The 20,446-nt window shown below is 39.9% G+C and overlaps 1 protein-coding gene across 1 annotated transcript in view; it reads left to right on the top strand.

Annotated features, from left to right (window-relative positions):
- Positions 1-20,446, top strand: part of rsh (Rap GTPase activating protein radish) — a 666,322-nt gene that overhangs the window by 545,420 nt on the left and 100,456 nt on the right. The window contains exons 6-8 of the mRNA XM_083113954.1: positions 10,696-10,835; positions 17,385-17,546; positions 19,406-19,650. Coding sequence (XP_082970080.1) covers positions 10,696-10,835; positions 17,385-17,546; positions 19,406-19,650 — 547 coding nt within the window. The remainder of the gene's footprint in view (positions 1-10,695; positions 10,836-17,384; positions 17,547-19,405; positions 19,651-20,446) is intronic.

The raw sequence follows: 20,446 nt of genomic DNA, 5'->3' as shown, positions 1-20,446 counted from the left end.
TCAAACCGCAAGTTCTTCTTGCACCTGCGATAATCGAAATACCTCATCGATTCTTTTTGTACTACAGGAACATCGCCTGTAGTGAGATGGGAAATAATTATGTGTGAGATGTTCACAAAATTCGTAACAACAAAAATTATAAAGTGTATATTTCATATAAATATAATGAAGTTTAAGTAATGATATTGGTTGTTGTTTCCAGTTTCGCTTCCAGTCCCTTTGTTATCGCACAACAATGGTTGCCAAAACTTACCTTTCCGAGCTTTTAGCAAAATCTGTTATCTAACCACTCAAATGGATATTGTAATAGTGTTGTTCTCTGGAGAACCAATTGCAAACAGGGATTTGTAAACACTGTGTGAGAAGGAAGTTTGCACAAAGGCATTTCCTACAAGGAAGGTTACCGGTTGTGGGGGGGGGGGAGATTAGATACCGTGAAAGGTAAAGTAAACAACCCTGAAACCAAACTTCAAACACAGAAGAAATTAACTAGCATTTTCTCCTATGGTGTCACGTTGTCTTTAAAGGAGTACCCGAATATCTTGGCCGTTGTTTTTCCTAGCTTACGAAAGTTTTGAAGTGGTAATGAGTTTAATTTTCTTATAAAAAAGTTTGGCAAGTTGGAACATAAAAATGGAAGCACTACGAGATGTTTAATTCAAATAAATTTTCATTCCTTTCCTTCTCCGATAGAAATACGCCGCATGCTCTCTTGAAATGTTGTGATGAAGGAGATGATGATGATGATGATAATTATCGAGAAGGAGCGTCTCAAGAAAGCGACATATTGTTTCAATATAGTGGATTTAAGTACATTTATGCTAGGCTTATACTCTATGTGATCAGAAGTATCCGGACACCCAACTGAAAATAAAGTAAAAGTTTGGGCAACCCTCCATCGGGAACACTGGCAGTCAATACAGTGTTGGCCCACCCTTAGCCTTGATGACAGCGTTCACTCTCACAGGCATACTTTCAATCAGGTGCCGGAAGGTTTCCTGAGGAATGACAGCCAGCAGAGTGCCAAAATGAGAAGAGGTATTGATGTGGATCGGTGTGGTCTAGCACGAAGTCGGCATTCCAAAACATCCCAAAGATGTTCTATGGGATTCAAATCAGGACTCTGCGCAGACCAATCCATTAGTGGGACGTTGTTGTCGTCAAAACAACTGGGGCCTTCCCGATGGCGCAGTGGTAGCGTCCTCGCCTTGTAATCAAGGGGTCCCGGGTTCGATACCCGGTGGAGGCACAAGTGGTTCGGATTCCACTTTAAACTGTAGGTCCAGTCCCGATTAGCCTTACTGTGCATAAAGTGGACTTAAAACACCAACTCAAACCAAACTCGTCAAAACAACTCCGCCACAAGTCCTGCAGTATGGACGGGTGCTCGGTCGTGTTGAAAGACACAATGGTCATCCCCGAACTGGTCTTCGACGGTAGGCAGCATGAAAGCTGTTAAAATGTCAACGTAAGCTTGTGCCGTGATATTGCCATGTAAAGCAACAAGGGGGCCAAGCCCCCTCCAGGATAAACATGACCACACTGTAACCCCGCCACCTCCGAATTTCTCTGTCGGCACTATACAGGCTGGTACATGTCGTTCACCAGGCATTCGACACACCCACACCCTACCATCGGGTCGCCACATTGTGTACTGCGATCCATCACTCCACAGAACGGTTTTCCACTGTTCTATGGTCCAGTTTCGACGCTCCTTGCACCACACGAGGCGGCGTTTGGCATTTGTCTGTGTGATGTTTGACTTATGGGCAGCTACGCGGCCATGGAAACCAAGTTGCCGCACCTTGCGCCAAACAGTAATGGTGCTTGGAGTAGATCCTGATACAGTTCGGAATTCCTGTCCGATGGTGGCGATGGATGATTGACGATAATGTTGTACGATTCCCTTCAACACTCGATGGTCTCTGGAGGTCAACATGGAAGGTTGGCCTGCATGCTTTTGGGTTGTACACATCTCTTCACTATAACATTGGAAACAGTGGACAGAGGGATGTTTAGGAGCGTGGAAATGGAAAGCCACCTGGCTGTCTTTTCCAGGGTTGGTGCATCACGGAGGGGTTTCTTTTTTGTTGTTGTTCACTTGAGTATTGCCTTATTGGTAACCAGACTCGACGCACTGTAAAAGTCAGTAAAATGAACTTTCAGTCTTCATTTCGCAGTCTCCTTTGTAGCTTTCCGTCTTCTTTTCTTTCTTTTTCGTGTTTCCGTCTTCTTTCTATTTCAGTCTTCTTTCTAGCTTTCCGACTTCATTTCTCAGTCGCTTTTCTAGTTTGCGTCTTCTTTTATCAGTTTTTTATCTTGTTTTCATCTTATTCTCTGTCTTATTCTTATATTTCAGTCTCCTTTTCTCAGCCTTCTTTCTAGCCTTGTCTTCTTTTCTCACTTTCTTATAGTTTCCGTCTTTTTTCTTAGTTTTTACTAGTTTCAGTCTTCTTTCTAGCTTTCAGTATTATTTTCTCAGCCGTTCTTCTAGTTTCCGTCTTATTTTCTTAGTCTTCTTTCTAGCTTTCCGTCTTATTTTCTCAGTCTTCTTTCTAGCTTTCAGTATTATTTTCTTAGCCGTTCTTCTAGCTTTCAGTCTTCTTTCTCAGTCATCTTTCTAGCTTTCCGACTTCATTTCTCAGCCTCCTTTCTAGTTTCCGTCTTCTTTTCTCAGCCTTCTTTCTAGCTTTCAGTTTCCTTTTCTAAGTCTTCTTTCTAGCTTTCCGTCTTCTTTTCTCAGCCTTCTTTCTAGTTTTCCGACTTATTTTCTCAGCCTTCTTTCTAGCCTTCAGTTTCCTTAACTCAGTTTTCTTTCTAGCTTTCAGCCTCCGTTTCTCAGTCTTCTTTCTAGTTTTCAGACTTCCTTTCTCAGCCTTCTTTCTAGCTTTCACAGCCTTATTTCTAGCTTTCAGTTTCCTTTTCTCAGTCTTCTTTCTAGCTTTCCGTCTTCTTTTCTCAGCCTTCTTTCTAGTTTTCCGACTTATTTCCTCAGCCTTCTTTCTAGCCTTCAGTTTCCTTTTCTCAGTTTTCTTTCTAGCTTTCAGCCTCCGTTTCTCAGTCTTCTTTCTAGTTTTCAGACTTCTTTTCTCAGTCTTCTTTCTAGTATTATTTTCTCAGCCGTTCTTCTAGCTTTCAGTCTTCTTTCTCAGTCATCTTTCTAGCTTTCAGACTTCTTTTCTCAGCCTCCTTTCTAGTTTCCGTCTTCTTTTCTCAGCATTCTTTCTAGCTTTCAGTTTCCTTTTCTCAGTCTTCTTTCTAGCTTTCAGCCTCCTTTTCTCAGCCTCCTTTCTAGTTTTCCGACTTATTTTCTCAGCCTTCTTTCTAGCTTTCACAGCCTTATTTCTAGCTTTCAGTTTCCTTTTCTCAGTCTTCTTTCTAGCTTTCCGTCTTCTTTTCTCAGCCTCCTTTCTAGTTTTCCGACTTCTTTTCTCAGCCTTCTTTCTAGCTTTCAGTTTCCTTTTCTGAGTCTTCTATCTAGCTTTTCGTCTTCTTTTCTCAACCTTCTTTCTAGTTTCAAACTTCTTTTCTCAGCATTCTTTCTAGCTTTCAGTTTCTTTTTCTAAGTCTTCTTTCTAGCTTTCCGTCTTCTTTTCTCAGTTTTCTTTCTAGCTTTCAGTCTTCTTTTCTCAGCCTTCTTTCTAGATTTCAGTTTCCTTTTCTCAGTTTTCTTTCTAGCTATCAGCCTCCGTTTCTCAGTCTTCTTTCTAGTTTTCAGACTTCTTTTCTCAGTCTTCTTTCTAGTATTATTTTCTCAGCCGTTCTTCTAGCTTTCAGTCTTCTTTCTCAGTCATCTTTCTAGCTTTCAGACTTCTTTTCTCAGCCTCCTTTCTAGTTTCCGTCTTCTTTTCTCAGCATTCTTTCTAGCTTTCAGTTTCCTTTTCTCAGTCTTCTTTCTAGCTTTCAGCCTCCTTTTCTCAGCCTCCTTTCTAGTTTTCCGACTTATTTTCTCAGCCTTCTTTCTAGCTTTCACAGCCTTATTTCTAGCTTTCAGTTTCCTTTTCTCAGTCTTCTTTCTAGCTTTCCGTCTTCTTTTCTCAGCCTCCTTTCTAGTTTTCCGACTTCTTTTCTCAGCCTTCTTTCTAGCTTTCAGTTTCCTTTTCTCAGTTTTCTTTCTAGCTTTCAGTCTTCTTTTCTCAGCCTTCTTTCTAGCTTTCAGTTTCCTTTTCTCAGTTTTCTTTCTAGCTTTCAGTCTTCTTTTCTCAGCCTTCTTTCTAGCTTTCAGTTTCCTTTTCTCAGTTTTCTTTCTAGCTTTCAGTCTTCTTTTCTCAGTTTTCTTTCTAGCTTTCAGTCTTCTTTTCTCAGCCTTCTTTCTAGCTTTCAGTCTTCTTTTCTCAGTTTTCTTTCTAGCTTTCAGTCTTCTTTTCTCAGCCTTCTTTCTAGCTTTCAGTTTCCTTTTCTCAGTTTTCTTTCTAGCTTTCAGTCTTCTTTTCTCAGTTTTCTTTCTAGCTTTCAGTCTTCTTTTCTCAGCCTTCTTTCTAGTTTGCAGTCTCCTTTTCTAAGTCTTCTTTCTAGCTTTCCGACTTCTTTCCTCAGTCTTTGTTCTAGTTTCCGTCTTCTTTTCTCATGTTTCTCTCCTATTTTCCGTCTTCTTTCTTGTTTTCAGTCTTCACGACGTTTTTTCTGTCTTTTATCTATTTTCCATCTTCTTTTGTCAAATGTTATTCTAGCTATACGTCTTTTCACAGGCTTTTTCTAGATTTCCATTCTCAGTCTTGGAATTTTTTCAGTGCCTTTTCAACCGTTTTCTGTCATTTTTCTCTGTCTTAATATCTTAGTCTATAGTGTTTCTCTCACTCTCTGCTTATCATTTTCTGTCTCTCTCCTTTCTATCTTTTCTCTTTTCCCTCCCATTTTTCTCTTAATTTTCGCTCCCTCTCTACCACTTCAAGTCTCCGGTTTCTTATCTTCTTTCTCTTTTTTCATATCTCTCCTTTCCTCTCCCTATTAAAACGACTCTTTCTTTCTGGTGACGCAAGCATGGCGTTAGTATTTGCCACTTAAGGACACAAATTTTGGATTCTGGCCCTACTCTATTTGCATATACGTATGCACGATTCCTTCTCCCAAAACGGATAATTCCCTACATCTGGAAGGGAATATAGTAAAGTTGAACGTATTTACAGAGAAATACATTTCGGATCCGATTTTATGGCCAGTCTTACTCTATTCAATTCGTCGATAGTTGAGCAATCGTGTATATATTCGTAACCCACGGTTAGTTTACATGAAATATATCATTAACCCGCAAATCCTTTCAGAACCACTTACCCAAGGGTTAAAAATCAGTGCACATTTACCCTCTGATTGCTGAACACGTCGAAACGATCCTAATTAAATTAGCTGTTCATTTTGCTATATGTTCAGAGCCGGCGAGATTCGCAATTATGAGTATAATGTAACCCACATGTTCGGCCATCTCTCAGTGCAACGCAAAATAATAAAAAAATAAACCATCCTTCATTTCACCCAATATTGGCAACTACGGTGAAAGCCTTTCTCTTTTATCCTTCCAAACTCGGCGTTAATTGACACATGAACAAGGAACCTAATGCATGATGACGCGTGATGTTCCCGTGATGCATTGCACCGTTTGACGTCACTTAGCTTCCCAGGATGCATCTCGCACAGGCCTGAGCGTTGGTTTGCTTGCGAGCCAAACTGGGACGGTTAACATCATATTAAATTAATCATTTGTCGGCGATCCGACAAACAATGACCCGTGCAGGGAGACCGCCTACCTTTGGATGATGGATGCCGGTGATTGGTACAATGGAGACGAAATGTTGAGTGGTGCTTTCAGAGGAAACCAGAGTACAATGGAGATACAGCGAATGGGTTTTTGTTTGACGGAAGGAGAATGGATTATTTCTTCTTTACAACACTTCTTTCATCTTTCTCAGGTGTGCAGTTCTTTGAGGGGCAAGGAGGGGTCTAGAGGTTTCAGGTTAATGGTGTTCCTACAACCAGAAGTTCAAATACAAGTGGCTGATTACATTGTGCTTAAAGATGATAGGCTGGCATATATAGTATAGTAAGTGGTGTGGACTGGAGTTGTGTGTGGAACCACTTTCGCTCGCTTATATTCGTTCGAATCTCCCACGCTCGACCGTATACAATGGAATATAATTTTATTGTGACAATAACCGTTACACATACCGTGTGGCCAGAATTAAAGTTACCCAACTCAGAGTCCTCTGCAGCCTGTTTTAGGCATCGTAGAACTCTGAAATTTGGTGAAACCACTATGCAGACCATGGGGAAGAAAATGGCGATAAAAAGTTCAATTTTTCGCCACCAGGTTGAAATGTGGCGCTGTACTTCCATGATGGGTTGTAATAATGACGTAAACTGCTCCAATTGGTTATGGATTTGCCTTAACCTTGCAATCTTGCAATATACGAGAGATTATTTTCTCGCAACTTCCAGCCATTAACAAATGTCTTTCTAATTAATAACTCAGCTAAATAACTTATCGTGAGTGCTGAACAAAAGTTCGGAAGTGATCACCATGCCATTAAATGAGAAAGAACGCGCATTGCTGGTGAAGTTGTTTTATAAAAGCTGTAGTAATAGTGCAGCTACACAGCGAGGTTATTGAACACTGCTGTACTGGCAGAAACCAACAATAAAGATTTGTACACCTGACTTATGTTTTCAATATTCATTATTACAGCGCCACATTTCAACCTGGTGGCGGAAAATTGAACTATTTTTATCGCCATGGTCTGCATAGTGGATTCACCAAATTTCAGAGTTCCACGATGCCTCAAACAGGCTACAGAGGGCTCTGAGTTGGGTAACTTTAATTCTGGCCACCCGGTGTATGTAAAATATCAGTCCTGGCAGTTTCAGCCCACAATCGTCTGTTTCATTTTCATATATCTCTGTATTTGTAAGATAGACTGACCTATATTTTAACACGGAGATAATGAATGTGTTTACTTAAATTTCAATTTCACCGCGTGTTTCACTTCACGATCCATATTCCAGGGCCCACTCACTACCACAGGCACAGTACGATTATACGTGCAGTGCTAGGCTCGTCTCGCCTGTGCGAGAGTTATTCATTTGAGCGAAGAAGCTCCCAATTCCGTACAATATCTAGCGTCGTCCGTGCGAACTATTTGGCGCTCGAGCGAAATCCTCTTCCCTGCAGCATCCTAGTGTGGATATCTTATTTGGAAACTGTTACATTAGGTATATCCAGGAACTGGATGCACGACACCAGGCCTGGTTAACCCGTTGTAATGGACCATATTAGTATGACGTCCCTACACAATAGCATTGGATTTTCCATCAAATGAGTTCCCTGGTTCGATACCCGTTGGAGGAACATTTTACAGTGGTTCGGATCATACTTTAAACTGTAGGCGCAGTCCCGATTGGCCTATATGTGCAAAAAGTGGAATTAGAAACAACAACTCAATTAAATTCCATCGCAAGGGGCAACTTTAAAATTGTGATAGCAGTAGTGAAACAAAATTGTGGTGTGTACCTATGTCGTATCAATATAAAGATGAGATTTTGGAGAATACATCTGTATGATACATATCCCAAAGAGAATAATATATATACAAGAGAAAATTATTTTCAAGCATGGCTTTCCAATTGCATCGCTAATATCCACCCATCTGCAGCAACTGCTTTCTTGAATTCCAGTACAACAATGCGTATAATGTGATGGGCATTTAAAACAATATATTTCCTAGCCTCTTTTATACTTATGGCGTCAGATCCGTGGCGGAGTTTCGCATTTTCCTCTTCATGGAACGTTGCAGAACATTTTTGTCTTTTGTAATCTTGAGCTGCGTATGGGAATTGCACTGCGGATCGACCAACACATTGTTTTCCCCTCACTTGTTTTTTTTCCACGTCAGAGGATTTTCGGAGAAAGTGGGAAACAGCTTAAAATTCCCTCCTGGGCAAAGTCTTAACGTAAACCTCTTGAAAACAATCGTTGAGCATTCTAACTTATTAGTCTGAAAGTTAATCCGCACTGTTCTTATTATCACGACCCAAGGGTTTAATTTTGTTTCTCAAGTTCTGACGAAAGAGCATGTCCTTAAAGTGTTCTCGACGAATAATAAGCCTTCTAGCAATTGTCAGCTTAATATCTTTCCAAATATTAAGTTCATGTTTTTTTTTCATTTCGTTCTCGAGAGGAGGTCACATTAAGTGAAAGCAGGCATGCGTACATTTCATGTATGCACCATGAATATATGTCTGCAATCTCTTGTATAGTAACGTCAACATTCAAATTCTGCTAGAATATTTCATAAATAATATCTGTTATAGTGAACACAATCATTTTGAGACTAAATTTCATTAATATATCAGGATATTTGCTTTTTCGTGGAAATAGTACCAAGTAAATATTCTATAGGTCTTCTTTGTACCTTTCCGCCTTCTTTCCTCAATCTTTTTTCTAGATATCTGTCTTCATTCCTTGGTTTTCTTTCTACCTTTCCATTTTGTTTTGTCGGTCTTCATTCTAGCTTTCCGTCTTCTTTTGTGGGTCTCCACTAGCTTTCCGTATTATTTCTCAGTTTTTCTAACTTTCCTTTTCTTCCTCTTCTTTATAACTTTTCCTCTTCCTTTCTACCTTTCCGTCTTCTTTTCTCCCTTTCTCAGTCTTGCCGAGCCTCGAAGCGGAGTGGTTAGCACATCACGCTACGACGCCAGGAGTCGCAGGTTGGAATCTTGGCGTGGGCATGCATATTTGTGCGTGTTCATTCATCAATTTCATCATATCATCACTCATCCCCATGTTCGCAAATTAGCCAAAGTGGCAGAAGAAGCGAAGTCAAATAAAGCCAATCAATCAAATTTTTTCTCAGTCTTGTTTCTACCTTTCCATCTTCTTTTCTCAGTCTTGTTTCTAGATTTCCATCTTCTTTTCTCAGTCTTGTTTCTAGATTTCCATCTTCTTTTCTCAGTCTTGTTTCTACCTTTCCATCTTATTTTCTCAGTCTTGTTTCTAGATTTCAGTCTTCTTTTCTCAGTCTTGTTTCTAGATTTCAGTCTTCTTTTCTCAGTCTAGTTTCTAGATTTCAGTCTTCTTTTCAGTCTTGTTTCTAGATTTCCATCTTCTTTTCTCAGTCTTGTTTCTACCTTTCCATCTTCTTTTCTCAGTCTTGTTTCTAGATTTCAGTCTTCTTTCTTCAATCTTTTGTCTAGATGTCCGTGTTGTTTCTTCAGTCTTGGTGCTTTTTTGGTGTACCAGGTACCAAAATACCATTTTCGTAATATATCTGGCTATTCTGCGTTTGCAGATTGGCAGCGATTTACAACTCCAAAACCCTCCAATCAACAAGTGAGCCTTTGATGTCATCTCAACGGAGCACCTATCGCTATCCCTTTTCCTCACGGTCTAGTCTTTTAGTAGGCTTGTCTAACTAGATTCACGGATTCAGCTGGAGATGTTCAGAAAATAATCTGACTCAACAAGAATTTAAACAAAACTAAATGAAATTATTTATTTCACGGTGAAAATATTGTCCCACAGTCCAACTGCCCTAGACACGTCTATCGACATAAGTGTCGCTGCCTGGGCGAATACAGTGGGAAAATAGGGGTGGAATGAATAAGTGAAAAAGGTTCTTTGAAAATCCAGATAATCTGCAAAGAAGTGGAGATATTAGGAGAAGATGAACGATAATAAACTAAACAACCGAACGCAAATAAATGAAATGTTGATCTGAAACGTGCATGTTTTTACCAATTTCCCCTGTCCCATGTAGACATTCAAAAGGACAAGCCAATAATATCACTCAGCTATTCAAGCCTTCAATTATTTTCCCGCTCGCCATCTGAAATACCTGCTACCTATGTTTTCTTGGCACCTCCGCTGTGAATGAGACAACCAGGTATTCAAATTCGTCTCCTAAAGGGAACGTTGAGCTCTGTTTGGCAGAGAAAATAGCGCGTGCTTTTTCCAGCGCTCCTCTTATTGGGTGGAGGTACTCACGTGACGGCAGGTCACAGAGTGGCGGGAACGGAACCATCGTCATGTACGGTCAAATCAGTGTGGCACGGTGTCTATCGTGAGAATATTCCCTTCGACTGCTAGATTCATTTGGGCCTACAAGATTTTTTTTAAAAAAAAAATAAGTAACTGTCTTCGGAAAGTAGCACAAACTTATGGAGAAATGAGAGTCGTAGTAGGATGTACCGCAAAATATTCAACTCCTTTAACATCTTCCTTACTTGTGGAGTTCATTTACACATTTCTTCGTAGCTTACTCCATTAGCATAGCTGTATACTAAGTTATGATTGCTGTGCCATCTTCCGTGAAAAAATGTAACCATTGAAGTTTTTATATTTTTTCTGTATGTTCAAGATAGTATTTGAAACAGTACAGATTGTATTTGTAAACATGATTCGTCATAAATACTGCTATGAAAAATACAATACTGGGTCGAGTAACTTTCTGAACACTCTGTATTTACATATAATTGATCCAGTAAAAATAGCCTGTTCATAAAAACGCACAAGAAGAAACTGGATGTAAGAGCAAGAAAGGAACAATAAATGAGAACGAGAAGAACGGGCTGCACATACGACAAACGTCTTAGTGCATGTAGTTCATGGCCAGCGTTATGATTCTATTTTTAATATCCTGGTAACCTTACTTTCCGATCATACCCTCACCTTCTTGTTTGTTTACTTAGGCATCTCTCTCTTTGTTTCAGGTTTCGACAAATACAAAGGGGGCCTCGACACAGTTCACGACCTCACAGGCCTCTACTCAGTCTACACCAACTGGAGAAGTATCGAAATTATGTTCCACGTCTCTACGCTTCTTCCATACGAGAAGCACGATCCGCAAAAGGTAAATATTCTACGCAGTAACACCATGAATGTTAGGCATGTTTTACCTTCGACTAGCATATAGTAAAATTTAGACATTATACAGGGCGTTTCAGTAGTGTTTTGTACTATTTTCCACTTTAATGTATTAATAAGGCTCAACCAGGTCAGTGCTTCAACCGCCTGTCATTGGGAGGAAGCTCTCGAAAACTAACAATAACACTTCTAGCTATGAGAATTTAATGAAGGACTCGTGGGTAAAACATGGTGACATGTTGGTCATTATTGAGTTACAAAGTAAAAAGAGCCAGTGTTCACTTTTGCTTTTAATTGCCATGTCATGCATTTTGCATTGGACACATTGAACGCTTCAGAAATTGGAAAACAACATGAAAACAATATATATCTACAACATTTAACAATTTTGAACACTCCGATTCTACTGTGTCGTATTTTCCCCTTTTCTATTACAGTTATATGTGCAACCTTGCTTTAAAGTTTAACAATGTTAGGCTTTTCCACAGCTACAAATCTTTAAATTATGAATATCGAACGCGAGATGGCAGCACATGTCAGCAAAAGTCGTCTTTAATTGGTCAGCTTTGGAGCAACCTCAGCAACACATTAATTCTTGGCCATTCCAAAGTTGGGTGACCACTGCCATCTGTTGGTGGAAGCGGCGTTCCTTGTTTGTTTCCTGAGGATGCTCAGCCATTGTCAAATGTAACTTCCACCTCTATAGCCATTATATCCTCTATGATTTCACACAAATGTTCAGCAAAGGTGCAGTCTGCCCAAAATAGACAAGGAACAACAAAAGGAAGACGGTTTTGAGGAGGAGACTAGCACAGTTTCTTGAAAAATGAAGTTAGCTGTTGCAGCGACAGGCGGAAAATCTCTAAGGCGAAAATGTAGAAGGTAGGGAGAAGGGAGATCTCGTTTGTGCAACACGTAGTGAAAAATGAAACGTCGCTGTATCATCGTACGTTGCATACGGGAAGGCGAAGAGAGGAACTCTGGCAGGAGTGGAAGATGAAAGCATCCCAACATCCGCATTATTCATGATCTAGAAATAAAGGCGTATTCTGCTTTTCTCACGCCGGGGGATCAAAGTTCTCCACAGTACCTAAGCAGCAGGGTGTAGTATAACAAGTGGAGCTCGCCTGAGGTATGGATTTTACACTTCAAGACGGTGTAATGCCATGGCGAAGAGGCATGCTTACAGCCGTGGAAAAATGCAGTAGTCAGGAAACGTATAGTGATGGTAAACCAAAAAAAATAGCAGTAGCGATTGTGGATCAGAGGATCAGTCACATCGAAAGATATCACCGAAGACAGAATGGATGAGAGAGAATTTGCCATGAATGCTTTAGAAAGTCAGTATCTCTCTTTTCTCTTTCTTCATGTATATGTCCTCTCTTCTCTTTCTTTCTATCTTCCCTTTTTTACTTTCCATCTCCCCTTTTATCTTTCTTCCTTTTTATATCCCTCTCTCTTTCTCTTTATTTCACTCTTTTTCTACTTTTCTCTCTCTTTCTGCCTTTCTCTCTTTCTCCTTCTTCCTTTCCATCTCCATTTACTATTTCTCCCTTTCTATTTACCCTCTTTCTTCCTTTCCATTCCCTCTTTTCTCTTCCTCTTTATATGTCACTTCTCTTTCTTCCTTTCCATCTCCCAATTTTCTCTTCCTCTTTATCTCTCCTTACTCTTTCTTTCTTCCTTTCTCTCTTTTCTGCCTTTCTATTTTTCTCCTTCTTCCTTTCCATTTCCCTTTTCTCTTTTTCCCTTTCCATCTCTACTTTTCTCTTTCATCCATTCCATATCTACTTCTCTATATCTTCCTTTCCATCTCCACTTTTCTCTTCCTCTTTATCAGCCATTTCACTTTCTTCCTTTCCTCCATTTTGTCTTCCTTTTTATCTCCTCTTTCTATCTCCCTATTTATTTTTCTTCCTTTCTATCTCTTTCTCCTTCTTACTTTACATATCCCTTTTCTCTTTCTCCATTTCTATTTACCTTTTTGTCTTTTTTATCTTCCTCTTCTCTTTCTTCCGTTCTAACTCCACTTTTCGTTGTTCTTCTTTTCAATCTCTCTTTTCTTATTTCTTACCCTTCTATCTTCCTCTTTGTTCCTTACTAGGTCCTTTCTTTTTCTTTATCTCTCTCCTCTTTCTCTGCCTCTCTTTCTCCGGGTAATCATTTAGGTCTGCAATCTGATTTTTTCTATTTCTCAGTGTTCTCAGTTACACGAGGATCCACAATTCCCATTCCTAATTTCTGCATTATCTACTGGAAAGATTGCCGTCCATAGCTTTACGATTAACTCAAGGGGTAGAAAAGAGACATAAGATAAGCTATCAAGACTTGGAACAGAACAGTAATCCACTCCAACCTCCCAATGCAGCATATTGGGATGGATATAATCCAAACACACAGTCTTCCAATGCTTCTGTAATAGATTTGGACGGAAATCCATAAAATAGTGTCTATTTTTGTGACCGTTGCTGATCAGCTACTATCTTTTCTACGTCATTCCCTACTTCTTCTACGACAGTTCATAACGACTACATCTCGACAGGTTTTGCGGCCCTGTCTTTTCCTTTCAACATCACCATCTAGCAACAACAGCAGGAAGTAACAACAGCATTTATACTAAAGGAATTAACATTTTCTACCAGCAAAATCACACATTAGAATGCAAAAAAACTAATTGAGAACATCAACACCTCACAAGCTTTAATTCCAGTGCCTCCTGTTTCACGTTATACCTTCAACACCATATACAGGGTGTATCTTAAGTAATGGCGCAAACTGACACAGTTGAAAGTACACGATAATAAAAGCCAAAAAGTCTCGGTAAACATAGATCTGCAAACCATAGACCCATGTTTACTGAGATTTTTTGCTTCTATTATCGTGTACTTTGAACTGTGTCAGTTTGCGCCATTACTTATGATACACCCTGTATAACGCAATGCATACTGACTTACATAATGGCTGCTGGGGGAAAAAAGGAAGCATTTATGAAGTGCATAGGGCGTTACTAACAATACATAGGGACGGTGCACGGAAGATTTGAGAGTTATAGACTCTCAAGTTAAGGAGCGGATCTGCATGTTACTTTTAGACATCAGAAGTAACGATTACTTAATTTTAGAGCGAGTTGGCTGTTTACTTGTGCGTCACTTTTCGGAAGCGTTCGTCCCCCATGCATTCTTAATCCATCATGACTTAGATTACTTTAACGTCATTAATGTTTCTTTATCTGTGGAAGATTTACCACAGTAATAATTTTTAATTAATTAATTAACGGAACTGTAGAAAATATCCACAAGAATTATTAATTGATTGATTGAATGAATTGGTGTTTTAAGTTCACTTTATCTACAGTAAGGCTAATCGGGACTGGACCTACAGTTTAAAGTGGGATCCGAACCACCATGTCCCTCCACCGGGTATCAAACTCGGTACCCCTTGATTACACTACCACTACGCCATCGGGAAAAACCTCACAAGAATTATTAAGTAGAGAATTTTCACGAAAGATAGCTTGTTCCGGAAATTTTCGCTACAATGGTTTCTGGAAAACCTTACGTAAGAGTAAATGAAGCCACGTTGTGTCACGTTTGCTGGGTAGTGTAATCCCTTACGTCTCTTATTTCCCCTGAAAATATGAAATTAAGGAGTGAGACGGAGATTAACTTATCTGCGAAGGTATAGTTATTTGCTATTTTAGGTAGTTATGCTGGTCAATGTAAAACATAATATACATACTATACTTTTATTTCCAAATCTTTGTTTACCTATAATTTTCAAAACATTTAACATCGAAGACCCATTACATATTTAAAACAAAAAAACTCTTTTTCAGTAACTCAACAAAAATATCAAGAAGAAATCTCCCCATTCATTCATGACAATAAATACCGTATCCATTCGTTTAACAGGGATAACATATTACTAAGTCAGTCCAATTAAACAGTCAGTAAGTCCATAGTCGTTACATGTGGAGGCTATGTCGAGTGCACTGCAAACCCGCCCAAATCGCCCAAACCAATATGAACCGGATCAATCTACTCTTATTTAAATTTTAAATTTTAAACCAGTAGAATATCTATGAAAGATATATGTAGGCTATATACAAATACTAGGCAAATCACAACCAGGCCATGCAGGCCAAAAAGGAAATATACGGAGCCACAGTATACTCAGTCAAGTCAAGCGTGTCCTTCGTATCTGCCAGTCGGCAAGGTTCTGCCAGAAAGAAGGACGCCAAACTCTTTGCTCATCCAGCTCAGAAGTCTAACCAAAGGCAGACCTTGCATTAGTCACGTGTACGTTTCAAGTCTACATGACGTCATAAATGAGTTCCTCTACACTATATGCGTATAGTAGGTAAAGTGTGGAAATTCACGTTAGCAGCTGTTGACTTGATTACGTCAGTGAAATATTGTAATGTGCACTGTTATGCCGATGACACGCAATTGTATATATCGACAGATATATTTAATTTACAAAATGCAATTCCACTATTAAATCAGGAATTGAAAAATATAAGCAAATGGTGTGAATCAAATGGCTTAGTTCTAAATTCAAAGAAATCTACATTTGCTATTATCGGAAACAATAATCTCCTGAAACAAATTAATCTCAGCGAATGCAAAATATTAATTGAAACGCAGAACACAACATTCTCACAAACAATACGAAATTTGGGCTTGACCATGGATCAAGAATTAGACTGGTCTGAACATGTGCTGAAACAGTGTGGTAAAGGATATTCAATGCTAAAGAGCCTTTACACGCTTGTTGACTTTATTTCGCCCAAAAATTAAATTAAATTTGGTTCAATCTTTAATATATCCTCTTTTCGACTATTGCGACGGTGTTTACCGGTCACGAATCACGAAAAGGCTCGCAGGCAAAATACAGAAAGTCCAAAATGCATGCATGAGGTATGTCTACAGATTTGAAAATCACGAACATGTTCTCCCTGTCTGTGCTTGATCAGCACAAAATTCTCAACATGGCAAGACGGAGGGAACTGCACATGACCTGCATTACTTGCAATGTTATAAATAATAACATCCCGGACTATCTGAGTGTAAAGCTTAAAGCCAGGAGGGAAACGCACTCATACTCCACCAGAGACGCCGCTAATCTCCATATACCTCGCTGCAGAACTTCTGTTTCGCAATCTTCGTTTAGTTACGCGACACCTAAAATCTTTAATGCACTCCCGAACGAAATAAAACTACTGAACTACAAACACTTTCGTAGGGCAGTATATGATTCACTGATTGATGATCAGTGACCTCATTTGATTAAAAACTGGAATTTCCTGTGAATTATTGAAAACAAACTGGACCAAAACTAAGTAATAATACATCTATATTATTATTTTTTCATTTATTTGCACACACGCACTGTATATATTTGGACATCTGTTTTATTTTTGTGATTTTCTTTGTGTAGTAATAGTTTTTTATAGTTTCTTTTATGTTATTTTATTTATGTAGTGTCTTATAATCTTCATGTATGTACCTAGGTATTCTGCTACATCTTTCCTTGTCGGGTTAGGTGGTAGATCAGCATTTGTTGAACCTCGCCCAAGAATAAAGACCAAAGACCATTGAAATGTATTTGAAAGTATAAATGTAGCAAGTTTTTCACGTGGGCTCGTTTCTCGTGAGGGTAAACTGTAGCACTAGGCTGGTCTAAAATTCTCAAAATGTGAGAATTTAGCAAGTCACCCCTCAGTTGGGCGCCAATGGACCTAAAAACACCCCACAGGAATTTTAGGATCCGAGCTACATTTTTCGGTCCTGCTCCACGCGTTTTTATTTTTCCCATAAGGATAACATGCCTAAAATGTAGACATCCACGCCGAACTTGTTCTATGACCCTCAAAAGCACTCATCACTTTAATGCTTTTTTAAACTTGAGCTCAAAGGTATGCATAAGGTTATGGAAGAGTTCGAAAGACACAGAAACATTACAGGGAAACGTCTATGTAGCATTATGTTAAACAAAGACGAGTGCAAGTCACAACTTAAGTACTTGATTAGCAATTGTTAAGGGAGTACTTAACATCATACTCATAAAGGTAGTATTCAATGTATAGGGTGAGTCAAAATTCCCGTAACGCCCCTATAAAATGTAAAGTAGTTCTGCTGGCTACAATTGGTCATGATAGAATCAGGTTAGGCCCAAGGGAAACCATAGTTGTGCATATGCATACCTTTGAGCTCAAGTTTAAATTAAAGTGATAAGATCCTTTGAGGGTCATCAAGCAGGTTCATCGGGGATACCAACATTCTAGGTATTATCCTTATGGGAAGAATAACAACCCATGGGGCACGGTTGAAAATATCGATCGGATCTCAATCTTTGTGTGGTTTGTTTTTAAGTCAATTGGCACCCAGCTGGTGTGTGAAAGAAAAAGCAAGAACATTTTGGACCAGGCTACTGTGGCACGTTTCCCTCAGAAGTAAATCGTTTCAAATATTTTACGTGAATAATAAGACATCATTGTTTACTCACCTTAGCTACAATAATTTCTCTCTTGCAGCTGCAACGGAAGCGCCACATAGGGAACGACATCGTGTGCGTCGTCTTCCTCGAGGCAGACAACACTTCCTTCTCTCCGGCCTGCATCAAGAGTCACTTCCTACACACGTTCATTCTCGTCCGAACCAGCCCGCGCATCAAAAGGAAACCGACCAGATACGAGGTGAATCCTTACATCATTTTGCTCACTTCTTTTTCTATGTGCTTACTTATTCTATTTGTAAAATTGTGATATGTAACTCCTTATTTTTAAATGATTATAACTTCTGTATTTGTTAAGCAATTTCGTTTAAACTTTCATTGCTGAAGGTACAGTCACGGGCAATAAAAATGAGACACGTAGATTCTTCACTTTCCTGCAAAGCGTTATGTGGGTTGTCTAAATCTAAGGCGGTGCTATTGAAAATTTTCTATTAAAATCCACTTATCGCCGTAGGGTTAGTCAACACATATAACGCATTGCAGGAAATCGAGCATTTAAGATTCTAGGTGTCGCACTTTTATTGTCTGTGACTGTACATATGCTCCAGCATTCTTGGCACTATCTTGTTGTGGCATAATAGTTTGTTTGACGACTTTACGTGGTATAATAAGACAGTGCGTTAAAATCCTGTGTGTAGCATGTATTTCTAGGTAGAACTCGGCTCACAGCTTCATGATGGCGCGCGTCCTCATATTGCAGTCGATGTCCTTGACCGTTTCGCAATCGATGCAATGACAGACGTGGCACATACTGGGATGAACTTTCCTCATCTCATGTCTGACACCCTGTGACGTTTCCTCTGGGGTGGGCCAAGGATAGGTGTAATTGAATTGGAAGCAAAATCTCCAAAGTGTTAAAAAAAATGATTCGCGGGGCTCTTTGCGGCCGGTAATCGCGAATATGCCAGTTCGTTCACGGAAATGTGTTGAGAATTATTTTCAAATTGCGGCACGTAAGCCTCAAGCAATATACTGTATAATAACACTAGTTACAATAAAATTGGTTAACAAATAAAGAAGTTATAAACAAGAGACTGAGGTAAAGGGGAGATAGAAAGGAGCAAAGGGAGAAAGTGAACAAAAGGTCAGAGAAAGATAAAATGGAAAGAAAGACAAAAGGAGTAGAGAGGGAGAGGAGAGAAAATAGAAAGTGGTAAAGGGAAATAGATAGAAAGGAAGATAGAAACGGCAGAGAGAAAGCAAGAAAAATAGAATGAAATGGAGAAGATAGAAAATTAGAAAGATCGTAAAGGGAGATAGAAAGAATAGGGAAAGAAAGACAAAAGGGGAGAGAGGGAGAGGAGAGAAAAATAGAAAGAGGGTAAAGAGAAATAGAAAGGAAGATAGGCGGCAGAGGGAAAGCAAGAAAAATGGAGAAGAGATAGAAAATTAGAGAGAGCGTAAAGGGAGATAGAAAGAATATACAAATTGAGATAATGGAAGAAAGAGCAGATAAAAGGAAGAAGAGAAAAGGCAAATGGGAAACAAGAAAGATCAAAGGGAGAGAAAGGGGAGAGGTAGAACAGAAAGAAAATGAGAGAGAGGGTAAAGAAAGATGGAAAGTGGAAAAAATAGAAAGGAAGAAAGAGAAACAAAGAGAGATTGATCAGAAGAAAGAGAAAAAGGCAGATAGAAAGGAAGGGAAGAAAGGAAATCAAAATGAAGATAAGAGAAAGAGAGAGAAAAAGACGTGAAGTACCCTCCTGAACCTTTTGTACTACACCCTTGGTACCTTCCTGTATATTGGTGTTCATGTACAGTCCCCCGCAATAAAAGTGAGACACCTGTACCCTGAAATATTCGACTCCCACTGCTAAATTTGCCATTGAAAATTTGCTATTCATATCCGTAGAGTTAGACAACACGCATAACACCATGCAGGCAAGCGATTATTTCAGGATGTAGGCGTCTCATTTTTTATGCCGGCGACCGTACAATTGTCAGTTGGTTCTTTATGGTAGATGCAAAGGTGGGCGTTCCGCGGGCATGCGACACGTTGTAGCAGAGTGTGAAGTAAGAGTCCAGCGTCGTCTGTTCCAGGTGTCCGTGGTGACTCGAGACGAGGTGGGAGCGTACAAGCCGTACCTGTGGGAGCAGTCTGTGTTCGACAAGGGGCCAATGTTCAGGGAGTGGCTGCTCACCAAGATCGTCAACGGTGAGAGGGCGAGCTACTCGGCGCCAAAGTTCGCCCGGATGCAGGAGAGGACCCGGAGCCAGATGCTGGAGGATATTGTCGCGAATCTCCAGAACCACGCGGAGACCGGACAGATCCCTAAACCGTACAGGTGAGTGTAATTTATTCATTTGTTATTCACCCTCGGAGAGCCATCCCCGACCAAAGTCAAACTCACAGTTTATATTGTTCTCATTGGTTAACCCCCCCCCCATCTCTCTCTCTCTCTCTCTCTCTCTCTCTCTCTCTCTCTCTCACACACACACACACACACACATACACAAACACCTACATACGCACATATTAAAAGTTTCATCCCCATTCTTTGAACAGTAATTCCATTCACACTCACATACGGAACCACACACCCTTATTTCTCTGTCTCTCTCTCTCTCTGTCTCTGTCTGTATGTCTCTCTCTCTCTTTCTCTTTTTCTCTCTCTGTCTGTATGTCTCTCTCGGTCTCTCTCTGTCTTTCTCTCTCGGTCTCTCTCTGTCTGTCTGTCTCTCTCTCTTTCTCTCTCTCTCTTTCTCTCTCTCTCTCTCTCCCTTTCTCTCTCTATCTCTGTCTGTATGTCTCTCTCTCTCTTTCTCTCTCTGTCTCTCTCTCTCGGTCCCTCTCTGTCTGTATGTCTATCTCTCTCTTTCTCTCTCTGTCTCTCTCTCTCGGTCCCTCTCTGTCTGTATGTCTCTCTCTCTCTTTCTCTCTCGGTCTCTCTCTGTCTGTCTGTCTGTCTCTCTCTCTCTCTCTCTCTCTCTCTTGTCTCTGTCTGTCTGTCTCTCTCTCTCTCTTGTCTCTGTCTCTCTCTCTCTGTCTGTCCGTCTGTCTGTCTATATATATATATATATATATATATATATATATATATATCGCACGCACACACACACACACACGCGCGCGCAAGCACA

This window comes from Lepisma saccharinum, chromosome 28 (assembly GCF_977018435.1).
Source record: "Lepisma saccharinum chromosome 28, izLepSacc3.1, whole genome shotgun sequence".
In the NCBI taxonomy this organism is placed as follows: domain Eukaryota; kingdom Metazoa; phylum Arthropoda; class Insecta; order Zygentoma; family Lepismatidae; genus Lepisma; species Lepisma saccharinum.
Note: the sequence above shows the minus strand (reverse complement) of the source record. Positions and strands in the feature narration are given on the sequence as shown.